The following is an 18,257-nucleotide window of genomic DNA, read 5'->3' on the forward strand; positions in this document are numbered from 1 at the left end:
GAAGAAACGGACAAATTCTTGGAAAGGTACAATTTTCCAAGACTAAACCAGTAAGAATTAGAAAATATAAACAGACCAATCACAAGCACTGAAACTGAAACCGTAATTAAAAATCTTCCAACAAACAAAAGTCCAGGACCAGATGGCTTCACAGGCAAATTCCATCAAACATTTAGAGGACAGCTAACACCGATCCTTCTCAAACTCTTCCAAAAAATTGCAGAGGGAGAAACACTCCCAAATTCATACTACGAAGCCACCATCACCCTGATATCAATACCAGTAAAAGATATCACAAAAAAAGAAAATTATAGACCAATACACTGATGAACATAGATGCAAAAATCCTGAACAAAATACTAGCAAACAATTCAACAACACATTAGAAGGATCATACACCATGGTCAAGTGGGATTTATCCCAGGGATGCAAGGATTCTTCAATATAAGCAAATCAGTCAGTGTGGTACACCACATTAACAAATTAAGGAATAAAAACCATATGATCATCTCAATAGATGCAGAAAAAGCTTTTGACAAAATTCAACACCCATTTATGATAAAAACTCTCCAGAAAATTGGCATAGAGGGAACCTACCTCAACATAATAAAGGCCATATATGACAAACCCACAGCAAGCATCATGCTCAATGGTGAAAATCTGAAAGCATTTCCACTAGGATCAGGGACAAAGAAGGATGTCCACTCTCGCCACTCTTATTCAACATAGTTTTGGAAGTCCTAGCCACGGCAATCAGAGAAGAAAAAGAATTAAAAGGAACACAAATTGGAAAAGAAGAAGTCAAACTGTCACTGTTTGCAGATGACATGATACTATACATAGAAAATCCTAAAGATGCCCCAGAAAACTACTAGAACTAATCAATGAATTTGGTAAGGTTGCAGGATACAAAATTAATGCACAGAAATCTCTGGCATTCCTATACACCAACAACAAAAAATCAGAAAGAGAAATTAAGGAAACAATGCCATTTACCATCACAACAAAAAGAATAAAATACCTAGGAATAAACCTGCCTAAGGAGACGTAAGACTTGTACTCGGAAAACTATAAAACACTGATGAAAGAAATCAAAGATGACATAAATAGGTGGAGAAATATACCATGTTCTTGGATTGGAAGAATCAATATTGTGAAAATAACTATACTACCCAAAGCTATCTATAGATTTAATGCAATCCCTATCAAACTACCAATGGCATTCTTCACAGAATTAGAACAGAGAATTTTACAATTCGTATGGAGACACAAAAGACCCTGAATAGCCAAAGCAATCTTAGAAAGAAAAACAGAGTTGGAGGAATCAGGCTCCCTGACCTCAAACTATATACCACAAAGGTACAGTAATGAAGACAATATGGTACTGGTACAAAAACAGAAATATAGAGCAATGGTACAGGATAGAAAGCCCAGAGATAAACCCACGCACATATGGTCACCTAATTTATGACAAAGGAGGCAAAAACATTCAATGGAGAAAAGATAGCCTCTTCAGTAAGTGGTGCTGGGAAAACTGCACAGCTACATGTAAAAGAATGAAATTAGAACGCTCCCTAACACCATACACAAAAATAAACTCCAAATAGATTAAAGACCTAAATGTAAGACCAGACACTATAAAACTCTTAGAGGAAAACATAGGAAAAATACTCTTTGATATAAATCACAGCAAGATCTCTTTTGATCCACCTCCTGGAGTAACGGAAATAAAAACAAAAATAAGTAAATGGGACTTAATTAAACTTAAAGGCTTTTGTACAGCAAAGGAAACCATAAACAAGACAAAAAGACAACCCTCAGAATGGGAGAAAATACTTGCAAATGAAACAACAGACAAAGGATTAATGTCCAAAATATACAAACAGCTCATGGAGCTCAATATCAAAAAAACAAACAATCCAATTAAAAAATGGGCAGAAGACCTAAACAGACATTTCACCAAGGAAGACATACAGATGGCCAAGAGCCACGTGAAAAGATGCTCAACATCGCTAATTATTAGAGAGATGCAAATCAAAACTACAACGAGGTATCACGTCACACCAGTCAGAATGGCAGTTATCAAAAAATGTAGAAACAATAAATGCTGGAAAGGGTGTGGTGAAAAGGGAACCTTCCTGCACTGTTGGTGGGAATGTACATTGATACAACCACTATGGAGAACCGTATGGATGTTCCTTAAAAAAGTGGCGCAGTGGTTGAGAGTCCGCCTGCCAATGCAGGGGACATGGGTTCGTGCCCCGGTCCGGGAAGATCCCACATGCCGCGGAGCGGCTGGGCCCGTGAGCCACGGCCGCTGAGCCTGCGTGTCCGGAGCCTGTGCTCCGCAACGGGAGAGGCCACAACAGTGAGAGGCCCGCGTACTGCAAAAAAAAAAAAAAAAAACAACTAAAAATAGAACTATCATATGACCCAGGAATCCCACTACTAGGCATATACCCTGAGAAAACCATAATTCAAAAAGAGTCATGTACCAAAATGTTCATTGCAGCTCTATTTACAATAGCCAGGACATGCAAGCAACCTAAGTGTCCACTGACAGATGAATGGATAAAGAAGATGTGGCGGGCTTCACTGGTGGCACAGTGGTTAAGAACCCGCCTGCCAATGCAGGGGACACAGGTTTGAGCCCTGGCCCGGGAAGATCTCACATGCTGCGGAGCAACTAAGGCCGTGCGCCACAACTACTGAACCCGCGCTCTAGAGCCCGTGAGCCACAACTACTGAGCCTACGTGCCTAGAGCCCATGCTCTGCAGCAAGAGAAGCCACCGCACCACAACGCGCACCACAATGAAGAGTAGCCCCTGCTCGCTGCAACTAGAGAAAAGTCTGCGTCCCAACAGAGACCCAATGCAGCCAAAAATAAAATAAATTTAAAAAAAAACCACCTTTCACTTTATAAAATAAAAGAAGATGTGACACACATATACAATAGAATATTACTCAGCCATAAAAAGAAACAAAATTGAGTTATTTGTAGTGAAGTGGATGGACCCAGAGTCTGTCAACAGAGTGAAGTCAGAAAGAGAAAAACAAATACCGTATGCTAACGCATATATATGGAATCTAGAAAAAAAAAATGGTACGGATGAACCTAGTTGCAGGGCACGAATACAGATGTAGACATAGAGAATGGACTTGAGGACACAGGGTGGGGGGGGAAGCTGGGGTGAAGTGAGAGTAGCATTGACAATATATACACTACCAAATGTAAAATAGTTAGATAGTGGGAAGCAGCAGCATAGCACAGGGAGATCAGCTCCGTGCTTTGCAATGACCTGGAGGGATGGGATAGGGAGGGTGGGAGGGAGGCTCAAGAGGGAGGGGATATGGGGACATATGTATGCATATGGCTGATTCACTTTGGTGTACAACAGAAACTAACATAGTATTGTGAAGCAATTATACTCCAATAAAGATCTATTTAAAAAATTAACAGGGAAAAACATACTGTGTACAAAAAAAAAGTGAGAATACTTTATAACCATTGCAATCCATTACTACGATTTACATTAAATATTTTCAAAAAGTGAATTCTTCCCTGATAGGAAAAATGGCAGCAGTTTACTTGTAATGATAGTAACCTATTTTTAGACTATAGCTTATGGACATAAGTACAAAAGGGCACAAAACAGCCCTAAGCTACAGAGTCCATAACTATAGAGTTCTTGTATTTATAGACTGTAAAATGCCCCAGCCTTTAAACAGAGTCTGTTTTCTTTTATTATAGAGATATTTCATTTCTATCTATGAATAAATGTTTACTGAGTTCTATTTATGTGCCATTTATTGATTTAGGTACTGGAGATAGAACAGTGAACTGTTCTTCTATTCTAGTTGAGGGAGACATACAAGAAACAAACTAAGGGGAAAAAATAGCACGCTTGAAGATAAAAAGCATAGAGGAAAATAAAGCAGAGAGGGGGATCAGCAGTGTGGGGAGAGACTGAAATTTTAAATAGGGTGAAAAGTGAAGGTCTTGCTGAGAAGGTGTCTATGTTTCCAGGGCATAGCAGACTAGAAGTACTGATAGAGTACAACTGGTGCCTACTGACAACAGCAAGAAAAAAGAATGAGAAAAGATTTAAAGTAATTAAAAAAAGCAGACACAAGAACTGTGCCTGGAGGATTGCATATGAAAAAACAACCCATATGTTCTAACACATCCCTAGGCATTATTACTATAATTACAGCATTGATTAGAAAATATGGCATTCAAACCTGACTCATTAGGCAAATTAATAGACTAGGGCATTTTCACTATAGGCCCCAACCCACAGCTACTAAAATGGGAAGTTCTGGGGAATGACTACTGAAAGTGTGATCAACTGGGAGCTTGCTAGAAATGCAGAATATCAAGAGCTGCTCATCCTAGAGCTACTGAATCAGAATCTGTATTTTATCAAGATCCCCCAGTGATTCATCTGCAAAGTTCAAGAAGTACTGCTCTGAGGGTGGAATCCAGAATGCGTGTTTTTTTAAAAGCTCCTCCAGTAATTTTGATAATTAGCTGAGTTTGGGAACCACTGTCAATAAGAAAACTAGGGATACTTTTAATGATGACCCTGCATTAAAAAGAAAAGTTTATATTATATTCAGAATGTTATGTTCATTTTTTAGTTTTTATCCTTCTTTTATTACCCTAATAACATTATAACACTGAAAAGGGAAAAAAAAAAGTCACTCATAACTGCTCCTCCTTGACTCATTAACAGGTTTAATAAAAAAGTCCTGTCTTATCTATATGTACATATATTTAAAAAATGTTGTAATCAAAATAATAGACTACAACTTTGCATGTGTATCTTCAGTTTGCAAAGTAAGGGGAGAATGTGTAAAACACTTTAGAAAACGCTCTGCATCCAAATGGGTTCAAATAAAATTTGAGGGCTTAAAGCTATAAACTTTTGTTAAGTGGAAAACTCATTTCAAAAACCATACTGGACAAATAGACTTTACACTGAAAGACAATTAAAAAGAAATGCAGGCTTTCTATCCTCAGCTGAATATCATTAACCTTTCAAAATATCAAACTCTTGGCTCTGAGCCTTACATTTTTTCTTAAAGAGTCATCTAGTGGTGATTTTCCAGACCGAATTCATAGCTCTTGAGCATGTGATAAGAGAATTCAAATAATTATAGCTAAGTATTATTAAGCATTAATAATAGCTAGACATTATTAGGAGTTTGTATGTATTAACTCAGTTAATTCTTTTGAGGACTATATGAGGACTATGTTATTCTTATTTTACCAGTCAGGAAATGGAGGCATGGAAAGGTTAACTATCTTGCCTAAGGTTTTAAGTACTGAAAGAGGGATGGGGGAAAATGACATGAGAAACCAGTTCTTAACTTACTCTGCTGTTAGTTCAAACAAGAGAGCACTGTGTTAGGAAAGCAACATCATTTTAATAAAAAGGCAAATATGTGAAAAATAAAATTGTAAGTTAAAAAAAGGAATAAAATTAACCCATTTTCTATTGCCTCAAGATAGGGAATCAAAACAGATAAAACAGTTAAGCCTACACAGGTTACTGCTTTTTAAAATCAAGGCATAAAAAAAGGATAGTTTAAGTGGGATTTCAAAAATACTTAGTAACTGAATGAGTTTATCGGTGGGAAATAAAAGTGAAATAAATATAATTTTTATGTTCTATAAAAAGATAAACTGTATCTTTTAAAGAACTTAGAATAGGAAAGAATAGGGAATTAACCTTATTTCTCAATCACAAACTTTCTATTGACTAGACTCACAAAATATTAATTCTTAAAATTAGAAACACTACAAGGACATAAAATTTAAATGCTATGGCTTTAGGGACTTCCTTGGTGTTCCAGTGGTTAAGACTCCATGCTCCCAATGCAAGGGGCATGGGTTCGATCCCTGGTCAGGGAACTAAGATCCCACATGCCACAGGGTGTGGCCAAAAGAAAAAAGATGTGCATTTATATTTATTTAGACAAACTTAATGGACACTGGAAAAGGCTGGAATATTTTTTTAAATTACAGAATATTTTGACATAATTTAGAATCACTAAGTGTGTATGTTTTATTTGACTGAAATACAAATAAATTATTTGTAGGATAACATATAGTTCATTTAACTTCAAATCTCATCAGTAATCTTCATTATTGAAAATTAGTACCTTGCACTTTTCAACTTCTTCTTCAATTTTCTCAACAATAGCTGCATCCAGAATTTGTAAATCACAAGAAGAACGAGACAAAGTACTGACAGGATGTCCCTTTAGCCAAGTAATAATTTCTTGAACTTTCTCAGCACTATATTAAAAACAATAATTTTTTCACATTAATTGAAACTTTCTGAGGGTTTACATAAAAGGCCTGATATGAACTTTCTGAGGGCTGTGAATTATAAAAGATATCAAATATATAATTAATCACACCACTTAATTGGGGCTAATTATGAATCCAATATAAACATGGACGTTATTTCTCAGTAATTTAAAAAAACACAAAAATTAGCTTAAAAGTACTTTACTGATATAAATGAAATAAAAAATTATATTAAGATCTTAAAGCAAGGACAAAACAATACAAAACCCTCCCCCCAAGAGTAATATAAATTCTTGATTAACTACTACCCTTCAGTAGAACCACTAAGTTGAACTATGCGGCAATAAATCTCATAAATTTTGCTTACCCATTCTCATTTTCTCCAGGCCAAATGTCGTCTTCATAGAACACATCCTCTTGGCTATTTTTGGCTATATAACTAAACAGTTCTGGAGCTCTAGCCGAACAAACAAACAAACAAAAATACTGCTTTTAAAAATATGGCTAATTTCATATAAACTTCCTATCAAATTTCTGGATCCTAAGGGGATATATTAAATATACTGAGGACTAATTATGTACACATATAAGGGATAGAGACCAAAAGATTGAAAGTGTTCACAGGCCCTCAAAAAAAGATGAGGGAGAAATGATTCAATTCTTAAGTATAATTAAACTATGATTACTTATAAACTTCCATCACTGACTCTATCCCTCTTAGACTATAATGACAGGTGATAAATGGACAAAAATAATGTATCCAGGTTCATTTTCTAGTTTTCACAATAAAGCTAGAGCACTCCACAAAAGAGCAAATGAAAATCCATTAGAAGTTTCTTCTGATATTCCTCAAAATTCCATTGTTCTCTAACAGTGTACTGTAGTACTTTCAAATACACATAGCAGACTGAACACATGTGCTTATTTCTGCTCCCTTCCCAGCCTGCTAAAAGAATAGTAAAGTAGAAAAAAGGGCATGGACCTATAACGACAGATGAAGAGAGAAGCAGAGAATCTGATAGTACATGTTAACAAAATTTTAGAAACTGAAAACTGAATAGATAAGTATGAACTGACTTGACAGATAGGAATAAGCTGTACCCTAAGTCACCAGAGTGGGAAGTCAACAAGAAGCAAGTTGATGTGAACTGTGGAAATCTGCAAAAGCTCAGGAGATATGGGCTCCGTACATTTTGATGCTGCAGTATGGGGTGGGTTTAACAGGCTTTTAGTTGAAAATTTTGTATAATAAGCAGTTAGGCAGTCACCTCCACCTCAGCGTAAATCCTGTAGTTTACTTTCAGAGAGGCTAAACAGGGGGCTGCTCGAGCCTTGGGTAATCCAGGCACAGGAAACTGGATGGGTGGGGCATGAGGAAGAGAGGATAGGTGCCCTACTGAAAACAGGGGACCAGTGAAAATATAACTACTATACAACATGCCACTAGGAAGCAGGCTAGGAAGTATAACATTTTTAAGAAGCAGACTCTGAGATGGAGATAAACATGGAAGAAGTTTATTAGTGTGTTCTGTGGAAACAACACCTGTGGAAGGGAAGGAAGGAAGGGGAATTGGGCCCAGGGAGAAGTTGGGCTGTGGTTCAATCTTAATGAACTCCTTGGCCAGTAGCATAGAGATCTCAAAGTAGGATGGCTCCTCAGACTTATCCTGAACTGGGGCAATCAGGTTGGCTGAGCCTTTACGTCTTCTTGTTGATCAGGTATTGGATGTGTGGCTGTTGTGGGAAAGGGACATAACTTTAGGTGAGGCAGTTCTCTTCTGTCGGGCAATTCCTGAAGAGGGCTCACTGCTGAGGGCTGTGAGACAGCAGCATTCCTGCTGCCCAGGGAATAGGTCCTGAGTCGTGAAGAGACATCTGGGTGTGTACCACAGTATCCACTATGTAATGAGACCCCCTTTCTCTGGTTAATTTCCAGAACACTGGAAGTCAGTTTTGTTCTCCATATCTGTCCTCCAAGAAAAAGGCTGCAAATACCTTTCTGGGAAAACTAACCAGCTCAAGAGAAAAGATATACATATAGGTAGTGATATTTGGAGATGTTCTACTGAAACAGCCAAGTCCCACCAGAGAAGCCTCACTGAAGCACATTAAATTTCCAGTCAGCTTTTTAATCACTGAATAGTAAATATGGTAAGACACTAAAGAACCACGAGACCAAAAAAAAAAAAAAATCTTTAATGTGAAAGGAGAGATCAAATCAAACAGAAAAGAAAAAAAAAAAAGCAATTTGTAGTAAACAGAAAATATTAAGAATAGAAGAAAATCTGGATTACTATCTTCAGAGAAATAAAAGAAGATATTTCATTCATTATAAGAACAAGATGCTACAAAAAAGGAATGCCAGAGAATAAGGAAACACTTCTAGAAATTAAAAATGATTAAATAAAAATAAACAATAAGTTAAAGCTGAAGAAATCTCCTACAGAGTAGAACAGGAGTATAACAATACAGAAAATGGATGAAAAGAGATAAGAAAATTAGGAGAATTAATCCAGAAGGTCTAACATCTATCAAAAGGAGTCCTAGGGTTTCCCTGGTGGCACAGTGGCTGAGAGTCCGCCTGCTGATGCAGGGGACGCAGGTTCGTGCCCCGGTCTGGGAAGATCCCACGTGCCGCGGAGTGGCTGGGCCCGTGAACCATGGCCACTGAGCCTGCACATCCGGAGCCTGTGCTCCGCAGCGGGAGAGGCCAAACAGTGAGAGGCCCGCGTACCACAAAAAAAAAAAAAAAGAAAAGAAAAAAAAAAAGGAGTCCTAGAAAGAGAGAATGACAACAACAACAAAATGGTGAGGAGGAAATTATCAAAGAAATAATACAAGAAAGTTTCTCAGAATGGAAGGGCATCAGTTTCAAGTCTGAAAGGGCTGAACAGCAAAATGAAAGAAAAAAGACCCATTCCAAGGCACACATCTTCACATTATTAAATAGTATTGGTAAAGGGAAGATTCTAAAAAGATTTCAGAAAATGAAAAATAGATCATGCACAAAGATTAAGAATCAGAATAACACAAGACTTCTTGACAGCAAAGGAAACACAAGAATGGAGCAGTGCTTTTCAAATTCTGAAGGAAAATAATCTCCAATCTAGGATTCTAGACCCAGGCGAGCTATCAACCAAGTATCAGGGAGATTTAAAGAAATTTCCAGACATGTAAGCTTTCTCAGGAAGCCACTGGCATAAGTGCTCCATCAAAATGGAGACATAAATCAGAAGGAATAAAGCATGAAAGCCAGGAAATAAAGGAATCCTATGCAGAAGAATGGTGAAGGGAATTCCTAGGATGATAGTAAAGAGAAACTTGAATGAAAGCTGTGCAACAGCCCAGGACAGCAATTAGTTCACACTGAAGCAGGAAGAAAGACGTTTTAAGAGGAAGTATACAAGAAGAAAATGGAACTGAGAGGTCACATGATCTGTTTGACCGTATTAAGTTTTCCAGCTATGGTACAGAGTTTGGGGCCACACTGGTTACGTGAACATAGATAAGAAACAAATGAATAAACAACACAGAAAAAACAAAAATGTGTACAAGAAAGGAAATGCAATACTCTACAAGATCCAGAGGTGACCATTTACATTATCTTAATCGACTAAACCTTAAGAACAGATTTAATTTAAAAAATTGCGATAAAACTATAATGAGAGGGGAAATGTGTTCATGTGTGTAGGGAGGTAAGGGAATGGGGAGTGGGGCTGGTAAAAGAAAGCTAAAGCTTCATCATTCATGGTACAAAATCAATGCATATGTCAAGTTGAAAAATCAAGAAAAAGCAGTCTAAATATGACATTTTTAAGGAAACATGGAGGTAAATAGAAGAAATTATGTAAATTTTTAGATGGTAATATGCAGTTGAAATGTGTCTACCCCACCCCCACCCCAACATAAGACATAACTGAAGTCCCAACTCCTAGTACCTCAGAATCTGACTTTATTTTGAAATAGGATTTTAAAAGTAATCAAACTAAAATGTCATTAGGATAGGCCCTAATCCAATATGACTGGTGTCCTCATGAAAAGGGGAAATTTGGACACAGAGACAGAAACAAAGGAAAGATGATATGCAGCAAAGGAAACCATAAACAAAACGAAAAGACAACCCTTAGAATGGGAGAAAATATTTGCAAATGAAGCAACTGACAAGGGATTAATTTCCAAAATACACAAACAGTTCATGCAGCTCTATATCAAAAAAATAAGCAACCCAATCAAAAAATGGGCAGATCTAAATAGACATTTTTCCAAAGAAGACATAAAGATGGCCAAAAGCACATGAAAAGATGCTCATATCACTAATTATTAGAGAAATGTAAATCAAAACTAGAATGAGGTATTATTACCTCACATGGGTCAGAATGGCCATCAACAAAAATTCCACAAACAGTAAACGCTGGACAGGGTGTGGAGAAAAGGGAACCCGCTTACACTGTTGGTGGGAATGTAAATTGGAACAACAACTATGGAGAAGAGTACAGAGGTTCCTTAAAAAACTAAAAATAGAACTACCATATGATCCAGCAATCCCACTCCTGGGCATTTATCTGGAGAAAACCATAATCCAAAAAGACACCTACACCCCAATGTTTACTGCACTACTACTATTTACAGTAGCCAAGACATGGAAGCAACCTAAATGTCCATCAACAGAGAAATGGATAAAGAAGATGTGGTACGTATATACAATGGAATACTACTCAGCTATAAAAAAGAATGCAATAATGCCATTTGCAGCAACATGGATGGACCTAGAGATTATCATACTAAGTGAAGCAAATCAGACAAAGATAAATATATGATATCACTCATATGTGGAATCTAATTTTTTTAAAAATGATACAAATGAACTTATTTACAAAACAGAAACAGACTTACAGGTATCCAAAACACACTCATGGTTACCAAAGTGGAAACGTGGCGGGGAGGGATAAATCAGGAGCTTGGGATGAACAAACACACACTACTTATATAAGATAGATAACCAACAAGGACATACTGTATAGCACAGGGAACTCTATTCAATATTCTGTGATAACCTGTAACAGAAAATAATCTAAAAAAGAATGAATATATGTATATGTATAACTGAATAACTTTGCTGTACACTTGAAACTAACACAACATTGTAAATCAACTATACTCCAATAAAATTTTTAAAAAAAGCTGATATGAAGACACATAAGGAGAAAACCATGTGAAGATGGGAAGACTGGGGTGATGCATCTATAGGCTAAGGAACAAAACTCGTGAGGCTACAGGAAGCTAGGAGACAGGTATGGAATAGGTCCTTCCCTAGCACCTTCAAGGGAGGCATGGCCTTATCAACATCTTGATTTTGGACTGTGGTGCTCAGAACTGTGAGACAATAAATTTCGGTTGTTTTAAGTCACCCAGTTTGTGGTATTTTGTTAAGGCAGCTCTAGGAAACTAATACAGGGATCCTCAAGTATAAGAAGGTTAGAAACCAGTGGAACAATGGACAGAACATTCAATTGTTAATCAGAAGTCGAGCATTTCCTATGAATCGTTGACACTAACTCAGTAAATCTTGGTACTCAGATTTCTCATTTTTATAACGAGGAGCTCAGACTTGTTGATTTCTTAGACTATTTCAGCAATAAAATTCAGTGATTCTAGGATAGTAATCTATTGTCCAGCTGGAGTTTTAAGAAAATTCACTATGCCAAGAGTTGTTTTGTTTATCCATACCAATCCTCTTACTACTGACACAGACATGCAGAGGAGTGAATAACTTATGATAGTAAGTTAAGGAAATTTTTAATTAAAAGGAGGCCAATTCTCATCATCCTTTTAAATTTTGAATAATATAAGTACAGTATTTTTCTACTCTATTGTAACTAGTGGTTATGATGCTTCATGACACTAAATTAAGTTTATATTAACATCTGTCACATTTTACTAAAGGAAACATTTTTCTTATCAGCAAGGCAAAATAGTTATCACATTCCTACGTTTCTGGATGCCTAGCAGGATCTTGCTAGGCACTTACCTCTCCAAGTACTCTGCAAGAAGTTGTTCTGCTGCAGATGAATACATCCATTCACTTCCAACTTTCTTAGTATATCCAGGTACCTCCTCATTTTTTTTGTTGAATTTGAGATTCAAACCCACATTTGCTTTATGGTCTCCATGAGGGCTGAATTTAAACCACACACACACATACACACAAAAGTTTTAAAATTTTGTTCAAAGAATAAAAAGCTTTGCTTTCAATTTTTAGAAAAGTTTAGTCTTGATTGGTTTTCTACGTTTTTGTTATCATGGTTATTTCCAAAGTAGCAGTAGTGGAAAAACTAGAGGAAAGGCTTCAAAACCCAAGTTAACAAAGCATACAAATAGATTATGTAATTGAGAGGAGAATGAAATAAGGAAATGTAGGGAAATATATAATTGAGATTCACACACACCTTCTGATACCTTTTTTCAAGGTTCAATTTGTTAGATGCTAAAAGTAAGAACTGTCTTTCCAACCACCTAAAGCATGTGCCATTTAGATAAAAGATCACCATCAGAGGAATCTATGCATAATTTTTTAAGAAAATTCAGAGCAATTAATAAGAGAAAATAAATACTGAAACATTAACCATTTTATCTTTATTATTTTATTTTTTTCTGCCACTTTAAGTAAATTTCTCTAACATAAACTTACTTTCTCCTAGATCCTCTTCCAATAAAAATACTTCCTGTAAACCTTGAAACAAGGTATCCACTCACTCCAAGGCGACTGGCCAACACATATCCTGGGTTGTACTTTATAGAATATTTCTTTAAATATAAAAACAAAAAGGTCAATTACGGAAACACAAAGCATTAAAGCAGCATTTCTTTACCTTTAAAATCTGGAGATAAGACATCACTAACATTTTGGACTGTGGCAACGTAAGGATTCTCAAAAGTAAGTGACCTATTACCCCCCACCCTGCTTTTTGTTAAAGGATTTATAGGCAGAATATTTCTGCTCCTCTCTCTCCTTAAAGAACAGAATTCCCAAGGATGAATGAAAGGGGGAGGAAACATCCAGTTTGTGAAACTGCCTCAAGAAATAAACTCTACAGTAAGTATTAAACGGCAAACTCTGTAGGCAAGAACGATTTTAAAAAAATTAATTTTCATGTTCTAAGGACCTGGTGAAGGACCTGGTAAAATACCTGGGAAAAATTGAGGCCTTGATAATTATTACATTGAATTAAAACATGAGTATGTCATCAAAATAGTTGCTACTGAGCAAAACTGAGTGTCCTGCATATATAGCTCTAAGTAATATTTGTTTCCCCTAATCATTTATTATCATATGAAAATAAGTATGAATAGGCTCATAATTAATACATTGTTAATACAATTCAGTCAATGAAATGTAACCTTTATTTGTGTACTTAAGGGAAGAAATTATGAAGACAGTCAAATTAAAAAAAAAATTATCAGATCATACAATTTTTAACCAGGAAGTAAATTACTCACGAATCCAGTACCAACTACAGTAAGCTACCATATACTCCTAACATTATGTATGCAGTAATAATACATACTTATTTTATATGGATTTCATATACTATGTTCATGTAAATGAATATGTAAATATAATAAATATACTATATTTAATAAATTATAAAAATATTTTATATTCTTATTTCATGGGAATGTAAGGATATTTTATCATCAGCAAAGCAAAATTTACAGAGAATGGTAAGGAATTATTTTCCACCATTATTTTTTTAATGATAATGTCTACAATGACCCCTAAATGGATAAATTTTTTAGTGGCCTGGAACATAAAGTCACTATTAAAATACATTCATATGCTAGTAAAGAATGCAACACAATCAAAAATATTATCAGATATAGAAAAATTTCAGAATATAAAGGAAGAATTAAGGCAATAGTTCTCTATCACAGGTAGTACCATTTTTCTAATAAGTATCTGAAAATGTGTTGAGGCACATTCAGTTACAATAATTGACACAGGTTAAGAACACTTAGTGTCCAGGCACCAAGATGCCAATTGTCTTGCCATATACAGGGCAGTCCTGTTTAATACATAGTAGTCCTGCTCAAAATACAATTAGTACTCCTTTTGAAAAATATTGGACTATGGTATAGTTAAAGTTAATTAAATCACCACAAATATCCTAGAAATTATAAAATAAAAAGTAGAGAAAGAAGGCTTGAGTAAAAGATAAAGAAGATATGTAAAGAGAAAGAAAGTATACTGGAGAAGGCATGCCCAGCAACACTGTACCCTTAGAATTGGGTAGGCTCTGTCAGATCTAAAAAAAAGCCAGGGATGAAGCAACAAGTTCTTCTGCCTCCACTGACTCCCAAACAGAGTTCCAGCTTCTTCATCTAAAGGGCCACTCTCCTGATTTCCTGACTCTGCCTTCTGAATTATTTCTCCAAAAGAGACCTGATGGCAAGATTTTAGGGACTTCTCTGCTTTCCATAAAGGTTCCTCATGGGTATGCTGATGCCTAATGCCTTAAACTCATTTCACAGGAAATAAAGTTTTAGATTTTTACTACTACCAAAAATAAAATATAAGTAGCAACGGCTGGCTGAATGTGAATTAATTTCAGTCAAGTTAATTATCTAATCAATCAATAAAAACAAATGATAGATATCGGGATTATCCCCTTATTTTAACAGAGAAAAATAAAAGGGTGCCATGAACTTAAGTGCAGTTTCCCAATTTTCTCTAGGGACTGTTCATCTTTAGCTGAGTAGAGACATATAACCTTTGCAAGAAGGTCATTAGTTACTTGTAACTAAAAATGCAGACCTTGATTAATTATGAAAGGTTTAAAAAAACCCAAGTCTATTCCCAGAGGGTATGCTAATCAATGTGCCACTGGGAATTCCCTGGTGGTCCACTCACTGGTTAGGACTCCGGGCTCTCACTCCCGAGGGCCTGGGTTCAATCCTTGGTCATGGAACTAAGATCCCATAAGCCACACTACCAACAACCATTAAAAACAACCATTATAGATTAATAGTGGGATTTCAGCAGTTTTTTCCCCCAAAGATTATCATGAAGTTTTGAGCACAGATTCCACTTATTTTTAACTAATACTAGATGCAACTGTGAGAGAATTTAATCAGTGTTAAATAAAATATTTGCAATAATTCAAAGGAGGTACCAAAAATATCCTCCTAACAGTTTTAAAGGTAATCAATTCTAAATTAAATAATATGGACTATAGTACTCACATGCTGGTTTTGTATTAAAGCATCAAGATTGGGTTCACATGGAATACTGAAAACCACACGAATCCTGCCTTCTGTAATCACATCCCCTGAATCCTGAACCTTGGAGGGAAAAAAAAAAAAAATCACAGTATGTTTTAGTCTCTTTCACTACATTTTATTTACTTGTTTTTCTACTTATTTGAGTAGTGTTTATTATTTCTGAAATCCAGTAAGACAATAAAAGTAGATAGTGGAAATTTTCTTCGAATTTGTAAGTGGATGTGCTTATAAATTTGGGTCATTGTACCTTGCTTTAACCAGTTGTTAACCAGTCTTTTTTAAAAAAATTAACTTTAATTTGCAAATAATTTCAAACTACCAAAAAGTTGCAAAAATAAAACAAGTCAAAGAACATTTACCCAGATTCACCTATTACCAACATTTAACTCCATTTAACATTTGTGCTCTATGTGTGTATTTACATACACATAATTATTTTTTGAAACTTTCTGAGGGTATATTATATATATCATGTCCATTATCCCTAAATATTTTGGTGCATATTTCCTAAGAAGGATATTTTATTATATTACCACAGTACAGTTATTAAATACATAAATTTATGACACAATACTTTTATCTAATCCACTGTCCATACACCTGTTTTGTCAGTTGACCTAAAAGTGACCTATATTTATAGAAAACTCTTTATTCCCTCGACTACAGGATCAGGCTAGGATCAGATGTTGCATTTAGTTGTCATATCTCTTTAGCCTCTTTTAATCTAGAATATATCCAGAGCCTTTGTCTTTCACACACTGACATTTTGAAGAACATAGTTCATTCTTCCCTCTCTACCCTGACTTTTTAAAAACATTTCTACATTTGGGATTTGTCTAGTGCTTTCTCGTGATTAGGTTAATGTTATATATTCTCAGCCAGAATAGTGCACAGAGGATGTGTCCTTTGTAGAGTATCCCATCTGGAGGTACATGATGTTCATGTTACTCACTATTATATTAATTTTGATCATACAATCAAGATGTTGCTCAATTTCTTTACTGTACAATTATAGTTGTTTTCCTTGCAACTAAATAAACAATCTGTGGGGAGACACTTTCTAAGACCATGAAAATATCTTGCTCCTGATCAAAAATTCCCCTTAGATTTAGCTTCCAATGATGACTGTTGCCTGATTCAATCTGAATCATTATGCTTGTTAAATGATGGTTTTCCAACGCCCTCATTCCCTCCACAATTATCCCTGACATGATAATATAAGCAAGTCTTTCTTTTCTCCATTTATTTACCTATTTATTATCACTATGGAATCATGCATTCCTATTCCCCGCCCCTGACGGTTTATAATTCAATATGTACTCGATTATTTTGGTACTTAAACAGTCCCAGATTTGGCCGGTAGGAGCCTCTTCAAACTGGTTCCTGTGTTCGTGATATGCTCACATCATTCTTGTGAGTACCTCCTTGCTTTCCCGCATAACTAGTAGTTCTAGGCTCATCTTGTACTTATTCTGCCTCAGCCCTGTAATCAGCCATTTCTCTGAGAAGGCCAGTTCCTTTTAGTGGGATATGATGTTAGAGATCAAGATCGGACTGTTACATGCTACCAGGGTATCTTTGTTTCCAATCCTTATGAGCAAATAGGGCTAGAAAATATATGTAGGTATAGGCACATATGCATTCATATATCTACAAACATACATAAATATACCCATATACAAGTGCCTATATACATACACATACACACGTATAAAGTATTTTAGCAATCATGAGTTTACATTAATACCTCCAATTCTAATCTGTCCCCACAGGTTCTTTCTTGCATTCTCCTGTTCTATACTTACAAGTACCTTTTCCCATGTGAGAGCTGGAGTTCCCCAAAACATCAACACATTTATAAATTCATCAACCCAATAATACATTGAAAATAATTTCAGAATTGCTTCATCCATACTACAATAAATAAACCTATGAAAAAAGAGATTAGAATCTGAATTCTTCTTCCACCACCTCCTGATCTCAGTGTGCTCAACACTAAAGATATATAGCCAAATATTGTGTTTATAAATTAGATGAATGAACTCTTTCTTTTTTCCCCTTCAGTATTATATTTTATTTTATGCCTAAATGAAGAGAAGTTAAATAACTGTATTAACTTGAAACCATAAAGAAATTAAATTAGTAATAATAACAGGTACTAACTTCTCCAGTGCATCCATAATAGGGTGTTCCCAGCATAAAGACCATACTTCTAGGAGGAAACAAGTCATCCAATGTTTTAATATTGGAGAAACGGGAGTCAAAAGCTCTGATGTCCTATGTAGAATGAAATACAAAAGTGAATCATTACAGTCAAAATTTCTATAGACTGCATACCAAGATTTTTTCCTATGGGATTATGACTATGCTGTCTACAAATGTCAAATGTAAAGATTTTCTACATAACAATACCAGAATCTAAAATTTATTATCTCCTTATATGTCAGACACTCTTCTAGGTACTTTACACATTTATTAGTTCATTTCATCCTGAAGACAACCCTCTGTGGCAGAGACCATTACTAGCCCCACTTTATAGATGAGGAAACTAAAGCACAGAAAGAAGGTGATCTTGCCCAAGCTCATATGGCTAAGAAGTCAACTCAGTCAGTACTCTTAATCACTATGCTATACTGTTTCCCCCAACTTACATGATCA

The 18,257-nt window shown here is 35.7% G+C and overlaps 1 protein-coding gene across 2 annotated transcripts in view; it reads right to left on the reverse strand.

Moving 5' to 3' along the window:
- The window catches only part of XRN1 (5'-3' exoribonuclease 1), a gene marked incomplete at its 5' end in the record, with an annotated part of 94,932 nt that overhangs the window by 31,772 nt on the left and 44,903 nt on the right, over nucleotides 1-18,257 (reverse strand). For both annotated transcript variants that reach the window (XM_079704674.1, XM_079704675.1), the window contains 6 exons: nucleotides 6,170-6,305; nucleotides 6,688-6,777; nucleotides 12,349-12,495; nucleotides 13,009-13,124; nucleotides 15,561-15,659; nucleotides 17,763-17,876. In XM_079704674.1, coding sequence (XP_079560800.1) covers nucleotides 6,170-6,305; nucleotides 6,688-6,777; nucleotides 12,349-12,495; nucleotides 13,009-13,124; nucleotides 15,561-15,659; nucleotides 17,763-17,876 — 702 coding nt within the window. The remainder of the gene's footprint in view (nucleotides 1-6,169; nucleotides 6,306-6,687; nucleotides 6,778-12,348; nucleotides 12,496-13,008; nucleotides 13,125-15,560; nucleotides 15,660-17,762; nucleotides 17,877-18,257) is intronic.

The sequence above is a fragment of the Hyperoodon ampullatus genome (genome assembly GCF_949752795.1).
Source record: "Hyperoodon ampullatus genome assembly, chromosome: 5".
Taxonomy (NCBI): Eukaryota; Metazoa; Chordata; class Mammalia; order Artiodactyla; family Ziphiidae; genus Hyperoodon; species Hyperoodon ampullatus.